General features: G+C 57.6%; 1 protein-coding gene across 1 annotated transcript in view; it reads left to right on the top strand.

Annotated features, from left to right (window-relative positions):
• Tg (thyroglobulin) overlaps positions 1-20,243 on the top strand; it is a 211,589-nt gene that overhangs the window by 176,813 nt on the left and 14,533 nt on the right. The window contains exons 42-45 of the mRNA XM_026407413.2: positions 2,585-2,749; positions 3,687-3,854; positions 16,720-16,901; positions 18,142-18,249. Coding sequence (XP_026263198.2) covers positions 2,585-2,749; positions 3,687-3,854; positions 16,720-16,901; positions 18,142-18,249 — 623 coding nt within the window. The remainder of the gene's footprint in view (positions 1-2,584; positions 2,750-3,686; positions 3,855-16,719; positions 16,902-18,141; positions 18,250-20,243) is intronic.

Raw genomic sequence — 20,243 nt, 5'->3', positions numbered from 1 at the left:
GTCTGACTTGTATGTGTGTCTCTGCATCTGTGTCTGTGTAAGGGTCCATGTGTCAGTGTGTCTCTGTGACCACACGGGTGTGGGTGTGGGTGTGGGTGTGTTCTTGACAGGGGCAGGTCTTGGTCTGAGGTGCTAACTGAGGTCAAGGCAATGCTCAGAGGCTACAGGAAGAAAGAGTTGTGGTCAGCAATTGTGGTTTTGGTCCATGCTATTTTTGAAATTAAAAAAAAAATGTGAGAGGAAACTCATTGACACTTAATAGCTGTGTCAGATTTAGATAGAGACCAAGCTCAGGCTGCCCAGGCTGCCCAGGCTGCAGACCTGCAGCACGATGGGGCACAGGGAGAGGCCTGGTGCCTGCAGGTCCCAGGAGGTCCCACTGAGCCGGCGAAGGTCCTAGCCACCACGCCCCTGTGAAGTGTGGTCCCTTGTTCCCACTAACGAGGGGCAAATGCTGGTCCTGAGATGGATGCTCCTAGAGTGGCAGAGCTGGGTTCACACCTGGACCCTCTGTCCCCTGCCAGGGCTCTGTGCACCCCCCACCCCTGCCTCCTCCAAGTTCTGCGTCTCCAATCAAAAGCTTTAACTCAAGGGCTGGGTTGGCCACTGGATGTTAACCATCAATTTTCCATAGAGAAGAAGATTTCCTTCAGAAAAACTGATTAAATAGAATACTTGGAGAGGAAAGTTCTCTAAGCCTCTCATGTTATCAGCGTCACCCACGCCTTTGACCACTTCCTTACCGTGTCAGGAGCGTGGCTTTACATAGAGTAAAAACACCGGTCCTGGGGTCCACCCATCCGCAGGGCCTGTCTCCGGGCTGCTGGGCCAGCTGCAATTTGCTATTTTGAACGTGGAGCTTTGGCGGAGTATCTTAATTGTGTGTGTGTGTGTGTGTGTGTGTGTGTGTGTGTTCTGTTAAGAAAAAGCAGCTTTTTGAGCTGTTCTCGGGAAAGCTGGCCACTCCTTTTGCAAAAAGAAACTGAGGGCCCGGAACCCAGTGCTCCCTCTAAATCACCCTGACCCGGGTTCTCTGCCACCACCACAGCTCAGGCCCGGGCTGGCTGCGTGTGTGAGCCTGGAGTTAGGACTCTCCCTGCTCCGCAGAGGCTGAAAGCCAGCGGGAGCCACTGGCTGGGGATCACAGGGCTCTGGAGAGCTGCTTGTCCCTTGGAGTGGGCCAGCCAGACCCAGGAGGGCCTCAGGATATCATCTAAAGGACATAAAACCACAGATTCCTCCTGTCACTGCCTCAAGTCAGTAGCCAAGCTGCCAGGCCTGGCCTGCACAGCTGAGCCTGCAGGAAGGGCTCCTTCGGCAGGAGGCCACGCAGCTGCCGTGTTCAGGCCTCCAGCTCCACGCCCTGCACACTCCCCAGTCCCTCCACTGAGCTCCGGCCTGCCTGGCCTTGCCTCTGACTTGGCTGCAAGTCCCTCCTGGGACCTGACTACTAAACAGAGATAAGAACAGTAACAGTGCCACCAGGTCATTGACCCCAGGTGTATAGGAAAGGTCCACCTCACAGCAGCCAAGTGCTTGACCACTGGGTGCAGATCCCGATTCTGCCTCTCACTACCTCTGAGGCCTTGGACAAGTCATTCACCTCTGCCTCAACTCCTCATCTGGAAAATGGGCTGATCTTGTACACATTGATACCTGAGATGCTAAGAGCAGTGCTTGGCATACAGAAAGAATTCCATCCAGGTGAGCCCTGCCCCCAGGGCAGCCCTGGGGGCTGACAGCACTGTTGAGTTGCCAAGGAGAAGGACAGGCGTGTGTTATGTTACATGACTCTGAAACCATCCGCATCCAGCTGGAGCAGGTGTGGGGCACAGAGCTTCTCTTCTCTTCTCTTCTCTTCTCTTCTCTTCTCTTCTCTTCTCTTCTCTTCTCTTCTCTTCATCTGATGGCATCTAGCTCCTTGGACTGGCCTCCCCTTCCCCCTTGGCTGTCAGCTGTCAGGCCTGGAGCTTGGCCCATTCTTTGCCCACGACCTTCCATCCTGACTCACGCTTGGTGGCTGCTGGCACCTTCCAGAGGACAATCTCCCTCAATCCAGGACATTGTCCACGCCCCTTGGTCTCTGGCGGGGCCTCAGGATAGTGGCCTGGCCAGATTAGGGAATCCGCCTGTTGTCTCTAGGTGAGGAGGACCTTGGGTGTGCCTTGATCTGCATTTCTCCAGCCTCCTCTGGGGGCCAGGTGGGCAGCACTGCTCTGGTCTCCCTGTGCTCTGTGAAAGGAGGCTGTGCTCTGGGCTCTGATGCATGTAGCTCAGAACTGAGACACAAATGGAGCTGGCCAGGCCAGAGCTCTCTTACGCTGGAGTGAGGAGACCCAGCTCAGCTCCAGCACAGAAAAACACACGTGGTGTAACTCTGATCTGCCATCGGCCACACTGCCAAGACTGGTGGCCTCGTCCCACCCCCTAGCTTCTCAGATGAGGAAACTGAGGCAACTGTGGGCCTCCCCGAGCAGGGTCCCGGGAATCCTGCATGAAGGAGGCTGCAGAGCCCCGAGTCTCTGGGCTGAGCAGGGGTAGGGATGGTGGAGACCCTCCGCCCTGAGCCTTCTTTCTCTTCCAGGGAGGCTCTGCACTGTCCCCTGCAGCTGTCATCAGCCCAGACAGGGCTCAGCAACAGGCAGTGGCGTTGGCCAAAGAGGTCGGCTGCCCCACCTCGTCCAGCCGAGAAGTGGTGTCCTGCCTCCGCCAGAAGCCCGCCAATGTCCTCAATGATGCCCAGACCAAGGTGGGCACGTGTGTGCAGACTGGGGAGGGACAGTCTCTGGTCTCTTACAAAGGAAAAACAGGCCTGGGGAGGGATGGGATCCACCCAAGCCACACAGTGAGGTGGTGGCCAGCTGGAGCTCGATTGCCACCCCTGACCCCAGGCCTCTGCAGGGTCCCAGGCCACAATGGGCCAAGCAAACAGAAAGCACTGCAGGTCTCTCTGCCACTCGGATTTTCTGTCTACAAAGTGGGACTAGTGAGGCAGACCCTATGGAGTGGGACAATAAAATGAAGTAGTGGGTGGAAGGGTCATGCCCCCATGCCAGGATGGTGGTGGGCACTCACTCAGGTCACACTGCACGTGTTGAGCATTGTAGACATGGTTTCACAATGGCCAGTGGATTGGGCCACCTTGCACCCCACAGCTGTGTGTCCCTTCTAGCCAGCAAGGACCTTGCTCACAGCCACGTCTCAGTAAAGGAGACATTAGCAGGACTCACTGTGGTCATTTCAGCTGACGGCTTGACCCCCACCCCCAGCAGTGAGTCTGGGCTCCAGCCCTGTGTGGGCCTCCTCAGGCCCGTGTGCAGGCTAATCCGGTCGAGGCTGAAGCTGGCTGCCTCTGCCCACTCGAGGCGGCACCTTGTGCTCCCTCACACCCATTCTTCTTGGGGATCTGTTACCGTGGCAGGGAATCCCTGTGACATTCTCCTAGGGGCCCTCATGACTGAGAGCGACATTTGCTGTCCAGCCCCGGGCACTGTCACCTGGTGTCCTACCTGCCTGGAGTTCTGTCATTTCACCTTGCTTGCCAGCGGAGCCCTGGTGGAGAGCCAGCAGGGACGCTCACTTGGCGTAGACACAGTGTTGGGACCATGAGGCAAAGCGGTGCAACTGATTACTCTTAAAAAAAGATAACATTCAGACAAACAGTGGTATTCCTTTGCTATTTGCAGCTGCTGGCTGTGAGTGGCCCTTTCCACTACTGGGGTCCTGTGGTCGATGGCCAGTACCTCCGCGAAGCTCCAGCCAGAGCGCTGCAGAGGCCTCCGGGGGTGAAGGTGGATCTGCTGATCGGGAGCTCTCAGGACGACGGGCTCATTGACAGGGCCAAGGCCGTGAAGGTAGGCAGCCAGGAGGCCTCGAGACTGCAGCTGGCGCGCCCCAGACTCGCACTGCGGACCTGACTGTGATGGGGTCTGCCTCCTTGCTTGTTGGCAAATGATTGCTGGAAACTCCCATGAACCAAGGCTGCGTGTGTTTGGAGGTGGTGGTGGGGTTGGGGGGAGGAGTTGGGTTCAAAAATAAGTCATTGGCAGGGCTGGGAGCCTGGCAGACGCACCCACAAACCACAGCGCTGAGGGAATGTGTGAACACCCTGAGCAGGAGCAGGCCAAGTGCTGGGCAGCTGGGTTCCATGCTGCAACACCAGGGTGCCGGTCATGGAGAGCCCTGCCTGCGAGTCCCACTGAGAACTGGGGAAGGAGAGGCGGGGATGTGGGCTCAGTGACAGCCCTTCCAGTCCTGGAAGCACCCGGACACCAGCATCTGGGGGATTTTCTTCCCTAGAAAAGCTCCTGCCACACCTTGGCACAAAACGCGACTTACGGGGCACACCAGACGCATGGCAAGTGGGGGCGAGCAACCCAGCCTGTTATCTGCCGGGCATGGGTCTTGCTGTGACAGGCAGGAAGTCACCGTCACTCACTAGGAAGGTGCTAGGCCTAGAAGAGGCCCAGCCCCTGGAGTCAGGGAGAGCCCGCTGTGGACCTGGGCGGGAGGCGGCCTCCCAGCACACAGTCTGGCTCCCAGTCGGCTCCACTGACCACAGTGGTGCTTCAAAACATCATTTAAGGTGGCCACACAGGACCCTGCATTCCTTAGGATTATCCTGCTTTCTTTGGGTAATATATCTCACTTTGGGGAATTTATCTCCCAGCCAGAAAAACCCTTGTTTTTACATATGTGTGCAAGGATGTTGAACCCAGCATTAATTATTGTGGAGAAAAAGAAATGGAAGCAACTCAAATGTCCATTAAGTGGGAAATTCTGGAAGAAATTGAGATGCACACAAACTATTAAACTCTATGAAATGAATGAGCTAGGTCTCTCGGCCTGCTTGAGAGTGCCCGTCATCTGCTGCTAAGCGGGAAACAAAGAGGAATGTGGCATTAAGATAGCTCTCCTATTTTTAAAAAGCAATCTTTGTGTATCTGCATATATGTAAATGTCCATATTTTAATGTATTTCTGTGTGGAAGGGTAATGGTTGGACAGATATACAAGAAGCCATTAGTGCCAGCTCCCTGGGGAGAGGTGGAGAGGGAACAGGGAGCTCATGAATTAACCCACCGCTGCTGTATGTGCCTGTGCGACGTGCTACACACAACCTAGCCTTTCCCTGTAGCGAGCTCCATCTCCTGTGGGAGAGGCTGTGTGTTCTTCCTCCCACAGTCTGCGTCTCTGGACCACGTGCTAAAGCTTGTTCCGGCCAGCCCCAATTTCCAAATGAGAGAAAGAACTATTTCACAGTCCCAGGAGCCTTGGGAGATCTAGGCAGGGCACAGGTGGGTGGAAGGGTGCCCCAGTGGCAGTGGACGTGCTGACCACCAGGGAGGCGCACCTCTTGTCTGGAGGTCCTGGGCTACAGAGGGCCTCGATGTGGCCAGGTTACCTTTCTCGAGCACGCCATCAGCTGTAAGAGGGTCGACTGGGCACTTGGCTGCCTCGGGCTCCTCAGGTCCAGGCACTGTCCCAGTCGTGTCTTTGGGACTTTCCCCACTCTGTCCTGAGTTCCAAACCCACATCGGGGAGTAGCCAGACTCCAGGGCACAGGGTCTGGTGCAGCGAGGTGTTTCCGTTCCTCTGTGAGTCCCCCAGGGGCCTCAAGACAGAGCTCTCTCCTTCCACTTGCAAAGGAAAACGGTGCCCAACAGGAGGCCCACTGCCCACGCCAGGCGTGGCTGGAGGGCATGCACTCGTGGTGGGCCACCGAGTGGAGAGACCTGTCTGCGGCGTGATGGCCCCGTCCACAGCTGCTGCCCAGAATGCCGCTCTCGGCTGCCCACTCCCGCCTCCTGCTCCTCTCCCCCCTGAGTGCCTTCGTCCTCCTCTGAGCGCGGTTGGCACAGCCATGAGTGGTCCTGTGGTCCTGCGCCCTGTCCAGAGCACACCTGGCACTGACCCGTGTGCCGGGTGTGGAGGAGGACAACAGCAAGGTCGCCACCTCCCTGCCGTTCTGCGGACACCTCCCCAGTGCATCTCCAGCATGTCTGTCCCTGAGCCTGGCTTGCCCTGGAACCCCAGGCATGTTGAGCCAGCAGTCTGGTTGGTTCTTCACTCAGGTGTCCCATAGCCACTCACCCTAAATCCCAACGGATGGCTCTGTCCCCAACCCCCAACCTGCATACTCTCTCCTATTCTTTGCCATCTCAGTAAACAGCAGCAGCCTGCCACAGCATGTCCAGGTGGCTCTTTCTTCAAGACATACCCAGCCCCGCCGTCCCCCGCCTCTCTGCCATCACTCTATCTAACATCATCTCTCTCCAGGATTGGGGCAGAACCCCCCTGTGTTCCCGCCTCTGCCTCTGTCTGCCCTTCCAGGCCATGAGCGGCCTCCCGCAGGACTCGGACAGGTGACAGCTCTTCTGCTCACAGTCCTCTCACAGCCTCATCTCACTGCGGAGTCAGAGCCCCACCCCTAGGGTGACTTCCAGAGTCCTTTCTGATGTGGCCCTAGTAGCTCTCTGGCCTCCCTTCCTGTACCTCCCATCAGGGCTCTGCTCCCTGGGTTAGCCGTAGCAGTCAGCCTCTTTGCTGAGTGTGCTGAGAACACTCCCATCTTGGGGCTTGGTGTTTGCCACCCCCTCTTCTGGAATGTCCCCAGGCAACAAAATACAGATTTTCCTATAGGGTCTGCCTACCAGCCCTGATTGCACTAAATCACCATGTCTCCTGAGCAGGGCTCGGCACACCTGACTAGCACCAACACGAGTCTGCTGAGCTAGGTAGGAGTTGTGGTCACCTACTGGGTACCAGACGCTGGGCCAGGTGTTTGGACATAAATATGTATTGAATTCCCGCTCCAAGGAGGTCACAGTCAGGTTAGGAAATAGACCAAGAAGCAGATTGACACTCACTCTGTACAGAGAGGGGTAACCTCTCCCTGAACCTCAGGAGATAGGGGACAGGGGTCCCTGGCCCCACAGTGACACAGCCAGCAGGGGTGACCAAGGAATTGACCAGGACCCTATTCCCTTGACCAACTGTCAACCCAACATTGAGAGAGCCCTGGTTTCCTTGGTTGTAATGCAGGGCGTCAAGTTCTCAGGGCCTGAGCCTCAGTTTCCCTATCTGCAAATTGGGAGGCTATTAGTTAATATCCTCATAAACATGTTCAGAGGATTCAAATGTGCTCCAATGTCTGGAAACTAGCTTGATCTCATGAAATGCTAGTTTTTTTCACGTAATTCTTTAATTTTAATAGAAGGATTTGTGACCCTGCTGTAAAGAATCATCTGCAGAAAGCAGGAATATCATCACCAAATCACCTGGTCTCACCTGAGACTAGTTTCCCAAATCACAGCAGACCCACGCGCGCGTGCGCGTACACACACACACACACACACACACACACACACACGCTGTCTCTTTGTGCCAACCCCATATAAATGCCAGTCGGAGCTCAGTCCCCAAAGCCCAACTTCCCGTGAAGTCCCAGGAAGGGAAGGAGCCCACTCGACCCAGCCATCACATTGGCAAGTGTCACAGGACTGGGAGAGTAGGGGCTCATCTAGTCTGTGAGAAGACCCTCACCCCTGCCCCCCAGGCCGCTCTGGACTCCCAAAGAGTGCCGATGACGCCCGCAAGTTACCCACGTACCTGGGAGCTTCAGCGCGGCTCAGATCCTAGAGAGGCTCCGCCACCGACAATGCTCTTGTCTTCTGGAGTAGCAGCTTTCTATTGAGAGTCTCCATCAGTCTCGTGCGGGGACGTCCCCCCTTTCCCTGGCTTACTGGTGAATTGACAGTCTGCCTGCATCAACCGGGCATTCATTTGCATGATCAGAAGCAGATTTGTTCCAAGATGCTACATTCTGCTTCCCCTCCAAGCACCAGCATCTCCAAGGAAGGCAAGAAAAATCAGAAACAGAGCGCCACTGCCGAGTGCCCTGAGCTTGGCCAGGCGTCATCCTCATTCGGGAGCAGGTGGAGTCGGGCCCTGTGGCGGGCGGGGGGCGGGGAGCGCCTGAGAGTTGGAAAGCAGCACCTGGCAGCAGAAGGGCTGGCACCCGCCCCAGCACAGGAAGATTGAGTCCTCGGTGACAGATCACAGTAGGAAGTGCTCACAGGAGTCCCAGCTTGTGCAGGAGAGTTCCTGAAAAGAGGCGCTGTGCCACTCAGTCCGGGCACTTGGGGCAGGGGGTGTCAGCTCTGGGCCCAGGGCAGAGCAGGGGTGCAGAATCAGGAAAGCAGGTCAAGTCCTGGCTTTAGTCATCTCACCTAGGCAAGTTGCTGAGCTGTGGTTCTTTGGCCTTTGAGTGGAGTGTGAGCCCGCCGCCAGCCTCCTGCAACATGGTGAGAGGTCAAGCACATCTAACAAAGGAGACAGCTCCCACGACCTGGGGACCTTGAGGTCTCCCTGCTCTGGCTCCCTGGCACACTGTGAGTCCATCCTCCCATGCTGTGAGCTAGGCGGACACAGCCCGATGCTCACAGGTCACTTCTAATTCTCCCTGTGACGCTGGGATGGTACATTCAGAGAAAGCGGAGGCCCGAGAAGGGTAGACCTGATACCCTCCCAAATATCAAACACTGTGTTTTACTGTTGCATTGGTAGAAAGATGAAGGCAAACCAAGCTGACATCATTATAATATCTTCATTATTTTTTTCTTCTGATTTTAAAATAAATGAACAGGAAATGCTTTTGTGGGTCCTTCCAAGTGTGGTAGCACTCTGCGCTGGCCTGCCGCCCGGTGGAGAAGTGGGCCTTCTCCCTCAGCATGCTAATATGCGGAGGGGTCCGAAGTCGTGCGTGGGTCAGAAGTCCCTTCTGCCCAGCGCTGGGACTTTCTCCTGTGTGGTGAACCGTCTTCTAGGCTCTGGGGCAAGTGGGGTAGCGAATCAGAGAAAGCCCCTGACTTGCGGAGTCTTTCTTGTCACTGGGGACCACAGACGATGATTTATAACAAATGTATTAAGAATTCAGCGCGCAGAGCGCTGACCTAGGGCGGTTGCGATGGAAGTGACCGTGTAGGGGGCAGCACAGGGAAGCTTGAGGAGGAGGTGACTTTGGGTTGAGACCTGCATGTTGAGGAGGAGCCAAGGGAGATCTAGGGGCATTGCAGGTGCAAAGGTCCTGAGGGGGGACAGCCCAGACTGCCTGGAGGCTACAGGAAGGCCCTGTGCAGGGAAATGCAGGAGGATACGGAGAGTGTGGAGGAGGTGTGGGGGGCCCTGGAGGGGACCACAAGTGAGATCTGTGGCCATCAGAAAGGTGATTTTATTCTCCTGTTATGGACTGTTCTTGAGCTAGGAAATGAGTGTACAAATTTACCCTTTATAGAAAGAGCATTCTTCAGGGCATGGAGGCACTAGCCTATAACCCAGCAACTGGGGAGGCTGAGGCAGGAGCATTATGAGTTCAAAGTCAGCCTCAGCAATTTGCCAAGGCCCTAAGTGACCCAGTGAGACCTGTTTCAAAATGAAGCATAAAAACAGGTGGATGTGGCTCAGTGGTTAAGCATCCTGGGTTCAAGTCAGGCTCCAAAAATAAAATAAGTGAAAAGATGATTCTGGCAGCTGAATAAGAAATTAAGACGGAAGAACGTGGGGCCCAGACGCTGCTGTGGCAGAAGCCCAGGGAGTGAGCTGGTCACTTGGACAGGGCCGTGGAAGCAGGAACCATTAGAAAGGATCCAGCTGGAGCACACTTGGTGGCAGGTGGGCATATGAGTTGGGGGTTCAGGGGGGAGTCAGTGCTGTAGATAGAGATTTAGGAGAACACCAGGAAAAATCAACGTCACAAAAGCCAAGGAAAGGAGGGGATTCCAAGGGGAGGCCAAGGTCCAGTAGCGAGGGCCCCCGGAAGCTGAGCCAGAGGAGGGCTGAGGTCTGAGCCCTGGGCCTAAGGGCACATGGGCCATGGGAGAGGGCAGTGGGGCCAGTTCAGCCAAGTGAGGGGAAGCAGGGGAACAAGGGAGCCAGTGAGTGTCCCTCTGCTTCCCAAAGCCCCCTTCCTTCCTCGGCAGGGCCGCCCTGCAGCACAGAGCGTTGCCAGAGGGCTGTGCTCCTGCAGGGCTGCTGCTCCACCCTGCCAGCTCTGCCCCAGGGCAAGGACTGCGTCACCTTCACGTGGATTCCTCAGTTCTTGGCCAACAGTAGGTCAGACTTCAGTTCATGTCCATCAGATGGACAAATGGGTTCTTGTGTCCACCTCCCAGGGAACTTTGAGAAGTCCCAGGGCAAGCAGGTATGCATTCATTCAGCCAAAATAGTCCTGCAACACTCAGGTGGACTCTGATTGGCTCTTTTCCCTCTGGTGATTCTGCTCTGGGTCTCCTCCTTCTCAAACCTGAGGTGCTGCTATCTTTCTAGAAACTTCTAAAGTAGCCAGTGTTCAAACTGGTCAAGGGCCTTTGTGTGCAGTGCACCCCACCCCCACCCACGGAGCAGCATCCGGGCATCTGCATCAGGGTGGGGCAGGAGGGGTGGGGAGACTCAGGAGAACCACCAGGACGGGGAGCTGGAGGGAAGAGGGGAAGAGGGAGGAACGGGAGACTCGTTGGTGCAGGCCTCAGAGAGGATCAGAAACGGGGGAGGGGGGGAGGAAGATTCTCCCTGTGAGCTAGAACGTGGAGATGGGGAGCAGGACTGCGCCTGCCGGGGCCTGAGCCCTTTCCGGAGGCAGGAGAAGGTCTGAGCCTGGGGCTGGAGGGCGACTTAGGAATCCCCGTGTACAGGGTATTGTTGAGGCAAAGGGAGGAAATGACCCCACCCTGCAAGCACGTGTGGACAAAGGGGGAGGAAAGGGGCAGTGTGTCCACTGAGGTGTCCGCACTCAAAAGTGGCCAGAGATAGCAGCAAAGGTGCCAGAAAGGGCCTGAGCCAGTGCCATTGAGGAGTGAGGAGCTGCGGGCGGACTGCCCAGGTGAGTGGGCAATGTGCTGTGAGACAGTCACCTGGGGACCACACAGGGACACCAGATGGCCTTGGTGGGGGCAGGGAAGGGAAGGGCAGGGGAGCCACGTGGCCGTGGGGAGGAGTGTATGGAGCCACCACATGGGCGTGCCAAATGAGTGTGCACCTAACCAGAGGCCAGGGGCAGTCCGCGGAGACCCCTGCCAGGACCTGCAGAGGCTCTTGTTCTAGGTGGGTGGGGGTCACCAGAGCTGTGCAGTGTAGGCCCGACAGGCAGGGCGGCCTCAGAGGGAAGAAGGGGCCTTTGGTCCAAGAAGAGAAAGGGCCACGGATGGACCTTTCCCATTTCTGTGAGCAGGAGGGGACGCAGGCCTGGGGCTCGGGGAGGACACAGGTTTCCTGCCATCCTGGGGTGGGTGTGGCAGAACCAGAGCTGGGGAGCAATGGCCTCTAGGTCCTTACTGGGACCCGGAAGCTGGGGATTCAATTCCGGGTGCTGGTCTGCTCTGTGCGCCTCACTGTCTGCCAGCTCTTGTCTGCAAACCACAGTGGACAAGCGCCTGGGCTCCTCTGGAAGCAAACAGCAGGGCGAGGCCCCCAGCGGCCAGCTCCCAGCCTCTGGCCTGGCCTCCTGCTTCCCGCCCTTGCTTCCCTTGCTGTTTGCCTCCTGCTCTTCCTCACCCTGCCCCCAGGTCACTGCCCTCACCCTGCTCCCTCTGCTCTTGGCTCAGCTGTCCTTCACTCTGCCCACCTGGGTGATCTGATACACAGTGGGGACCCCCACCCTCCAGCTTCACCTCCACCCACTCTGCAGCCTCCCTGCTCCTAGAACATCCCACCCCAGCAGTCGCAGTGTGGATGTGTGGGCACTGGGTACTGCCCCGCCCCAGCAGTCACAGTGTGGATGTGTGGGCACCGAGTACTGCCCGCCCCAGCAGTCACAGTGTGGATGTGTGGGCACCGAGTACTGCCCGCCCCAGCAGTCGCAGTGTGGATGTGTGGGCACTGAGTACTGCCCGCCCCACAGGACGAGCTGCCCTTCCCGGAGGCCCCACCCTCCCACAGGACATGCTGATGGCTGTCCTTCAAACCACACGCAGGGACCTGCCCGTCCTTGATAGCCCCTTAACTCGGTGGCCCGTAACAGGGCCTCTGTCTGGCAGATCCTGCCCTAATTACAGCTCGGGCAGTGCCTGGTGGGGCCAGCCGCGGTGCCCTCCTGCTGGCTCCTGATTAAACTAACACCGGGTCTGCCCCGGGCCACGCCAAGAGTGGAGAGAAGAGCCTGAGGGTCCTGCTGAAAGACGCCCCTTCACATCCCGGAGCCCCCCGGGGCTTGGTGCACGTGGTCATCCCGGGGAGCGATCCCAACCCCTTCAGAGGACTCCAATCTCAGTCTCCTGGGAGTGAGAAGCCTCCCGCAGCCGCCTGGCTGCTGAGCTGTTTCCACCATTTCTGTGAGAGGTCCCTCTTTAGTGACCCCTAGGGCCCCCAGCCTGCTGCTGCTGAAGGCCACTCGCTGTGGGGAGGGCTTCTGCGGCTCCCACGAAGGAAGCTCTGCCCTGCTTCAGGGGCCGGGTGGGGCCGTCACTGTCTAGTGGTGCCCACAGCCCGCAGGGGCCCACAGCCACCAGGACCAGCCCTTTAGACCCGGGTTTCCTTTCCCACCTGGCTGGACACCAGGTAGAAGCTGCCAGAGCAACAGTGACAGCAGCCAGGGGGCTCAGCGCTCCAGGGACCGCTGGGACCGCGCCACTGGGCATCGTGAGCATCTTATGAAGAGGGAACTCTATTGTGCCCCTGTTACAGAGGAGGAAACAAAGGTCCAGAGAGATCAGTGACTTCCCAAGGTCACAGGGCTAGCACTTGACAGTGTCAGCAGCCAACCCAGGGATCTCGACTCCAGAGGCTTGACGTCCCAGCTCCTCCCGCCCCGGCCTGCGATGGCTCTACAGGGACGGCGGTCCTTCTGGGCGTCCCTCCTGGTCCTGTCTGAGGGGTGCCTGGCCCACGCTGAACTCGGGCACTGATTCAGTCCCTGTCCGGCCTGTGGACGTTCCAGAGGCAAATGGGCTGTCGAGGGCAACGCCTGGGAATTTAGCAGGGGTCCCAGAGCACACAGAGGCCCCCCTCACCTGGGAACAGGCTAGTGATCCCATGCATGGCCAGGTGCCCGTAGCATACTGAGGCTTTATGGGCAGATTCATTAGACTCCGAAGGTGATTTATGCAGTAGGGATTTCCATCATCTACCTGTGTGATCAAGAAACTGAGTTACAGCATGGGTAAGCGATGCTCTCAAGACCCCAGAACTAAAAGGGTGGAATGCATCTGGACCCAGGGCCTGCCCTGTCCACCATGATGTCCTACTTCCAGGAGAAGGTGGCCCCAGAGCAACCCCTGCATGTCCTTGCACTTGCCATTGGGGTAGCATTGCCCGGGAGCTTAAATGAACTTTATCAGCACTCCCCACCATCTGCTGAATGAGAATGTACCTGAGGACATTCCAGGTACCTGAGGACACACTGAACCTACACATGGTGGGTCCAGTCCAATAGCTGATACCAGGCTGAGCCAGGGAAGGGTGTTTAGGCAGAAGGAACCACACATTCAAAGGCTCAGAGTGAGAGGGCTGTTTGGTGTCTGGGGAGATTGGCACTACTCACACTGCCTGCAGTACTTTGGATCATGTGGCCATCTTAGCTGCAGATTCTCAGGCCCAGCAGCAGCTTGTTGGGGTCAATGGCAAAGGCAAGGCAGAGCTGGGTTAAGGCCTCATCTTAATGTCTCACTTAGCTGTGTGGCAGTGAATATAGCACTTACCCTCTCTGAGCCAATCTCCCCATCCACCCTTCCAGGTGGTCATGGGATGATCAGGGTCCAGCACAAGGTCAGTTGTGCCCCTCAGTATGGCACTTCTAGTCCTTGGCTGTCCTTAGGTTGCTTCAGAGTGTGGCCCATCAGTGACATTCCACCATGCAGGGTCTCCATCCAAGGGCAGAGCGGAGGCAGGATGCTGTCTGACCCATGGCCTCTGCAGCCAGGCAGGTAGGGTGTTGGCCTCGCTGTTCCCCTGTCCCCTTCTGGCCGCATGGGGGGCTCTGGGGCCAGAGCAGTCAGCAGAACGGGCTCGGGGGCTGGTGCCCGGCCTCACCTGGACACCTCGTGTCGGGAACTGGAGGTGGCCTGTGCCTCCCCAGGGCCAGTCAGCAGCTGGGGACCCAGCTGAGAGCCATTGTCCTTGGGTCCTCAGGCTCCGGAGGGATCCTCCTGCCCCCACTCCTGCTCCAGTCCTGGTGTCAGACGCGCCTGGGTCTGAGGTGGCCCGGTGACTTGCTCTCTAGAGAGCACCCACAGACAGCGAGGGCCCAGGCTCTGCCCCGTCCCTGCCCTGTCCCTGCCCAGCCACCTCCACTGTCACCTGGCCTCTGCTCTGGCTCGTAGCTGGGCCCGGGCACCGCGGGTCCCAGGCACACCCAGGCCCTGGTGGCTTCCTGCAGCCTTTCCAAACTCCACGTCCCTCACATGAAGGAACGGAGAGGGGAAAAGGAAAAGGAAGGCGTTTCTTCCAGGAGGTCAGACGCGCGGAGGGTCTTTCCCTGTTTTCTTCATTTGATGGAGTGGTTTGGGGCTTGTGTTCATCCTTGGTTTCTAATTGAAGTCACGGAAGCCCAGGATTAATAAGGAGAGATCTTTTATTAAGTGTTATAGGCCAGGCTTTGAGCTGGGTGCTTCAACCTGTCATTTCTAATTCCCAGGACAACCCTGTAAAGTAGATTTTAATTAACTCCAGTATGCCTGTGAGGAACCTGAGCATCAGAGAGGTTAAGTGGCTGCCCGAAGTCACACAGCTGGGAAATATAAAAGATGGATTCAAACCTGGGTGGCTGGCTCCAGACCAGGCCCTGAGACCTCCTGGCTCCTCCTAGCCCACCCCATGAGCAAACAGTCATGAGTTCCCGCAGACACTTTGCAGGTGACTAAATCCTTAAAAAACAAAACAAAACCAAACCCCAAGGCTGGCTCAGTAGCACTCTACCCATTTTAAAGAGAGAGGTAAACAGTCCCAGGTATCTGGCAGCTGGCCTGGGACCCCTAATGTCAATTTCACACTCAATTCTCTCTCACTGCTCTGACCCAGGGTAGATTTCCAGCCCTGGGTGGGGAGGCCCCAGTGTCCTGGGTTCCAGGGTGGTGAGGAAGTTGTGGGGTGGGGCTGGGGTGCACCCAGCAGTGCTGCCTGGGCTGCCACCCTGCACGAGCTGTGGGTGCTCTCAGCCTGGACAAGGGTGTGGACACCGGGCGGCCTGGGGCCCAGACCTCTCGCTAGTTCAGTGAAGCCCGTGTGGGATGTTGGCGCAGGCGGTGAGGACAGTAGGTGTGAAATATTCCAAACTGTCAGAAAAGAGAGAATGGTATAAAGCCATCCCCGACACCGTCCGCAGGCGTGATAGGTGGCAGGTGGGCATCGAGAACCGCGCAGACTGGACAGGGCCAGAGCCACACTCTCAGAGGCTCCACCCACCGTGAGGGTAAGGGTGAGTCAGGTAGGAGTGTCACTGTGGGTCTGTGAGCGAGCGTGTGCGCGTGCACTTGTGGGTTCCTGTGCGAAGCCTCCACAGGACCTTGGCCTCTGACCGTGGCCAGTAGCAGCTGGAAGCGGTTGACATGGCGAAGGCTCCAGGGCTCACACTTCAGCGTCAACACACACGAAAGTGCTTTCATGTTCGCCTGGGACTTCTTTCCAAGAAATGAGCCGTTACAGAGAGAATTAAGTGGAGCCCTCTTGCCACGCGGCTCCCTCCTTGGCTCCCTGCTGTCCTCTGAGGCCGGCGAGCAGCGCCAACGGCTGTGCTTTGGATCAGTTTTCCACGGCTGGGTCCAGGCGCTGCCGGCTCAGCCGGGCTCACAGTCAGCCCGTCCCCAGGGAGAATGGCCCCGGCCCAAGGGAGCAGCTGACACAGGCTCCTCCATTCTGACCTCGAGTCTGTGTGATGAGCAGGACACAAGATCTAGAGAGACGTAAACATGGGGGCCTGAGCCTCACACCCAGGACCTCACCCACGTTCCACTGACCATTGTCTGCAGGACCCTGAGTCCAGGAGCAAGGAAATGCTCTGCCTCGGGCTCACGCAGCACAGAGCAGCAGAGCCAGGTCAGGGAGGGCAGGGGCAGAGGGACGGATGCTCCCACCTGGAAGGGTGCCCCTGGCTGGCCCGCTGTCCTGGCGTCCTGTGTAAAGCAGCCCCAGGCTGCAGGCTTCTGTAGGCCTCAGGACCTACCCTGTTCCTCCAGAGCTCACTCCCCGATGGAGATGCATTCCTCGCTATGCCACCTCTGGCACCAGAATGTGCGCCCTGGGGACAGGGGACATGGCCCACATGCCTGTGGCTACTCCCCAAGCCGGGCAGCAGTGGGCCCGAGGAGGAGGGTGCTGCTGGCAGGAATGAGCGTGTTCACTTCCCCAGAGAGCCAGGCGCCGAGAACTGAGCTCAGCCCTCACAGCAGACCCCGTGAGGCACCCGCTGGCTGAGGGCAGCCCAGTTCAGCCAGGGACACGCGGGTGTGACCTGCTGCGGCTGGATTGGTCTCTGTGGTCCTTCGGGTAACTCTGAAGAAGGAACTCTCATTTTCAGATGAGGAAAGGGAGCACAGAGGGGTGCAGCCCCTCATTTAAGGCCCCAGGAAGGAGGAGGCAGAGCTGGGACACAGACCCCAATGTCTGGCTCCACACCCTGTCTCATGGCTTCCCAGAGAGAAAATTCTAGAACAAAGCTTGAGGGGCTGTGACTTGGGCCTTTCAGAATATAACTGGGGAATCTCATGCCTTTTATTAATTTGTTTATTTTAAGCAATTTGAGGAACGTCAAGGCCGGGCCAACAGCAAAACAGCCTTCTACCAGGCGCTGCAGAACTCCCTGGGCGGCGAGGACTCGGACGCCCGCGTGCTGGCTGCTGCCACCTGGTACTACTCCCTGGAGCACTCTGCCGACGACTACGCCTCCTTCTCCCGGGCACTGGAGAACGCCACCCGGTAGGCCAGGCCCAGGAGGACCACCTGGATGCCCAGGCTGGGTGGCCCCGCGGCTGCTCTGAGGTGGAGGGAACAGGGGGCATGGGGGCCTCCTGGTTCCCTGTCCCTCCATCCAGTCTCTGGCATGGGGCAAGCAGCCCCAAGGAAGGGCAGTGCTGGGGAGAGAGGGCCCGCTGCCAGGGGACACTGACCAGTGCGGTAAGGAGAAACCCAGCTCCTCCTGGGCCACTCTGAGCCCTTGGAGAGCAAAGAGAGCCAGGCCTGTCCCAGGAGCTCTGTGGGACGCCCAAGGTCCACGCTTCCGAGAACCCACTCCATGCCAGCCTCGCACGCCTGGCAGGCCCTTACCCTGGTGCCCTCGGACCCCTGCCACACTCGGCCTCCACCCAGGGCCTGGGATCCCCCTGGAGGGTCACTAGCTCGGAACAGAACTTCCTACCACCACTTGGATCTTGGGAGCAGAGAGGCTGCTTGTCCTCTAGTCGGGAGCTCTGCTTTAAATCCAGAGCCAACAGCTAGTCTGGGGGCTCAACCCTAGGCTGGACCCTAAGAACCCACAGATGTCCAGTCCCTTCCCCAAGAGACTCTGCTCGAGTCAGGACTTCCCCAGCCTGAGTGGTCGGAGGAGTCAGGGCCAAAGCTCAGAAAACCCAGGTTCTTGCTTCCAAGTCCTACATCTGGCTTTAAGGACAGCGTGTGTCCTAGGGTGAGGGCTGAGACCCAGGAAGGCAGTGTGGCCCAGGCAGCTTCGGGAGGAGACGGCTGCCGTCTGACCTCTGCTGAGGCCAGCCTTCTGCCCCGGCCACACTCAGGCAGTGGCCTCTCACAAGCCCGCTGCCTCCAGGCTGCTGGCATCATATGACATGTCTTGGAGACCTCCATCTTCTTCTATTCTTCTAAAACGCACGGCTACTCTCTGGCCTGCTCTGCGGTGGACTGACCGTGCCCTCACTACAGAGTGCTAGGCTTCCAGATCTTGAAGTGAGACTGGTGTCCAGGAGCTTTATCCTGGGGGCTTCTTGACCTGGGGATGCACAAGGGTGGGCTCATGGTCTGCCCTGAACCACAGCAGGCGATATCCCATCCCTGGCTCTCCCACCAGAGAGTTCTGGGAGCTGGAGAGGGGTGTCCTCTGCAGGGCTGGCAGGGAGCTTGGGGGCTGAGGCGTCCCAGTCCTGGCCCAGCCCAGCCGTCCACGGAGCTGTGTGTCACCAGACTCCCTTCTCTGTCCTTGCCCCAGAGACTACTTCATCACCTGTCCCACGATCGACATGGCCAGGCTCTGGGCAAGACGGGCCCGCGGGAACGTCTTCATGTACCACGCCCCTGAAAGCTACGGCCTTGGCAGGTAAGGGGCCCAGGGGTGCAGGCAGTGATCTGCAGGGAGGCTGGGCAGGAGGGCAGGACCAAGGCCTGGTCTTGGCTCGGTGACGTGCAGCGTTCCAGAAACCTCTCTAAGCCTCTGTTCTTGTTTGTTTGTTTTGTTGTTGTTTCGTATTAAACAACAGTAATAGCCACTGTGTGTCACTGCAGTAAGAGAAAGCTTTGTGAAGGGGACGCGCTTTGGAACTGTGGCACTAGCTGTTCACTGGTGACCCAGCCTGGGGAGGAGCTTTGTGTGGACACTACGGCCATACGTCCACCTCGTTCCTCCAGGAACTGAGCACAAGGGCTTTATTCCAACCAAAGGAAAGGTTTCTTCCCCCAGTTTATAGATAATTTTCCCAAAATAGTCCAAGACCTCACGATGGATGTCCCAGGTGCAAAAGAAAATCATCAAAATAGGGAGAGAAATGAGAGGTCCAGGAGAAAGGGGCCCAAGGCCCAGGAGAGACAGTGGGGAGCTTCCCAGAAGCAGGGGACATTGAGCAAGGGGGAGGCTCGCTCCTCACACCTCCAGAAGCTGAGCCGAGGACGCGCAGGCTTGGTGTGGCCAGGCATGGACTTGGCCTTGACCACAGAGTCAGGGAGCATGGCCAGGAGGGCCTGGGGACATGGAGGTCCCTGGCTCTGCAGGAGCACTGTGGACACCTGTTCTGCTCGCGTGGCCCATAGCTTCTTGCCCACATGGAAAAATCACGGGACCCTTCCTGGCAGGACAGTGGCCTCCACATCATTCCAGGTTCAATGAGCCACTTCCCACAGGATGCTTCCCGAAACTGTGCTTCTCTAAGCGGCACTACCCTGTATCAGCCTCTGGGAGCACCCCAGGGACACTGTCTGGGAACAGGTGTCCAAAAGATGCAGGAGCCTTGCTGCCTGGTTTTAAGTAAGAGCAGAGGCAAGGCTGCCACCTGGGGTCAGGGACCGCAGCCATCACACCTGGGCAACAGGAGCTGGGATGGGGGCGCCAGCTCCAGAGGGGCAGACCAGTCCACACTCACCAGCTGTGCCATCTCAGGCCAGCTCCTGTGTCTCTGATCTGTTCTCTCTCCTTGTGAATGAAGCTGATAATGTGCCCCTCAGAGTCGGCACTAACCATCTCTGGGAAATGATTCTCTAGCTCACAGGTCTGTACTGGGTACTGCTTTGCAAGGACAGAGGGCAGCCTCATAAACATGACAATGAGCCATGTCCCTGTGGTAGGCTGAATAATGGCCTGATCCCTGCAGCCTGCGATAGCCTACAGCCTTCCCCCGTGTTCCCAGCAGAGCTACTGCACTTCAGTTCCACAGTCAGTTGGCATGTCACGGCTCTGTGATACCCAGGACAAAATGTCACCCTTCTGATGTTCTGTCAGCAGGTCAGCAGAAGCCCCAGCCTGGGTCCTGACACCTCCCTCATCCTTCCTCCGTCTTCTCCCATGGGCCTTGTGGGTCTCACACCTTCTCTAGAAGAAGGGTGAGCCCAGTACAGCAAGACGCTTAGCAAGCAGGACCCGCTGCTGGGATTCCTACGCAGTACGTTGTCACAGTGGCTCTATGCCGAGTCGTGGTTACCAGTCTCTTTCTGTGCATAATTCATAAATTAAACCTTATCATCTATACGTATAGGAAAAACCATAGTATATGCAGGGCTCAGTGCCACCTGCCTGAGGTTTGAGGCATCCTCTTGGGTCTTGGAACTTGTCTCTGAGGATAAGGGGGCTGCCGTGCAGGCAGTGATCTGCAGGGAGGCTGGGAAGGAGGGCAGGACACAGGCCCGGTCTTGGCTCCCCGGTGACATGCAGTGCTCCAGAAACCTCTCTAAGCCTCTGTTCTTGTTTGTTTGTTTGTTTTATTGGGTCTTGGAGCTTGTCTCTGAGGATAAGGGGGCTGCCGTGCAGGAAACGAGGGTCCCGGCAGGTGTGGTTAAAACCCTGATGTGAGGAAGCCATGCTGGCTCACTGGGTGGGCCGGCCCT

This window comes from Urocitellus parryii, chromosome 7 (assembly GCF_045843805.1).
Source record: "Urocitellus parryii isolate mUroPar1 chromosome 7, mUroPar1.hap1, whole genome shotgun sequence".
NCBI lineage: Eukaryota > Metazoa > Chordata > Mammalia > Rodentia > Sciuridae > Urocitellus > Urocitellus parryii.
The sequence above is the reverse complement of the archived record's forward strand: the minus strand, read 5'-3'. Positions and strand labels throughout refer to the sequence as shown.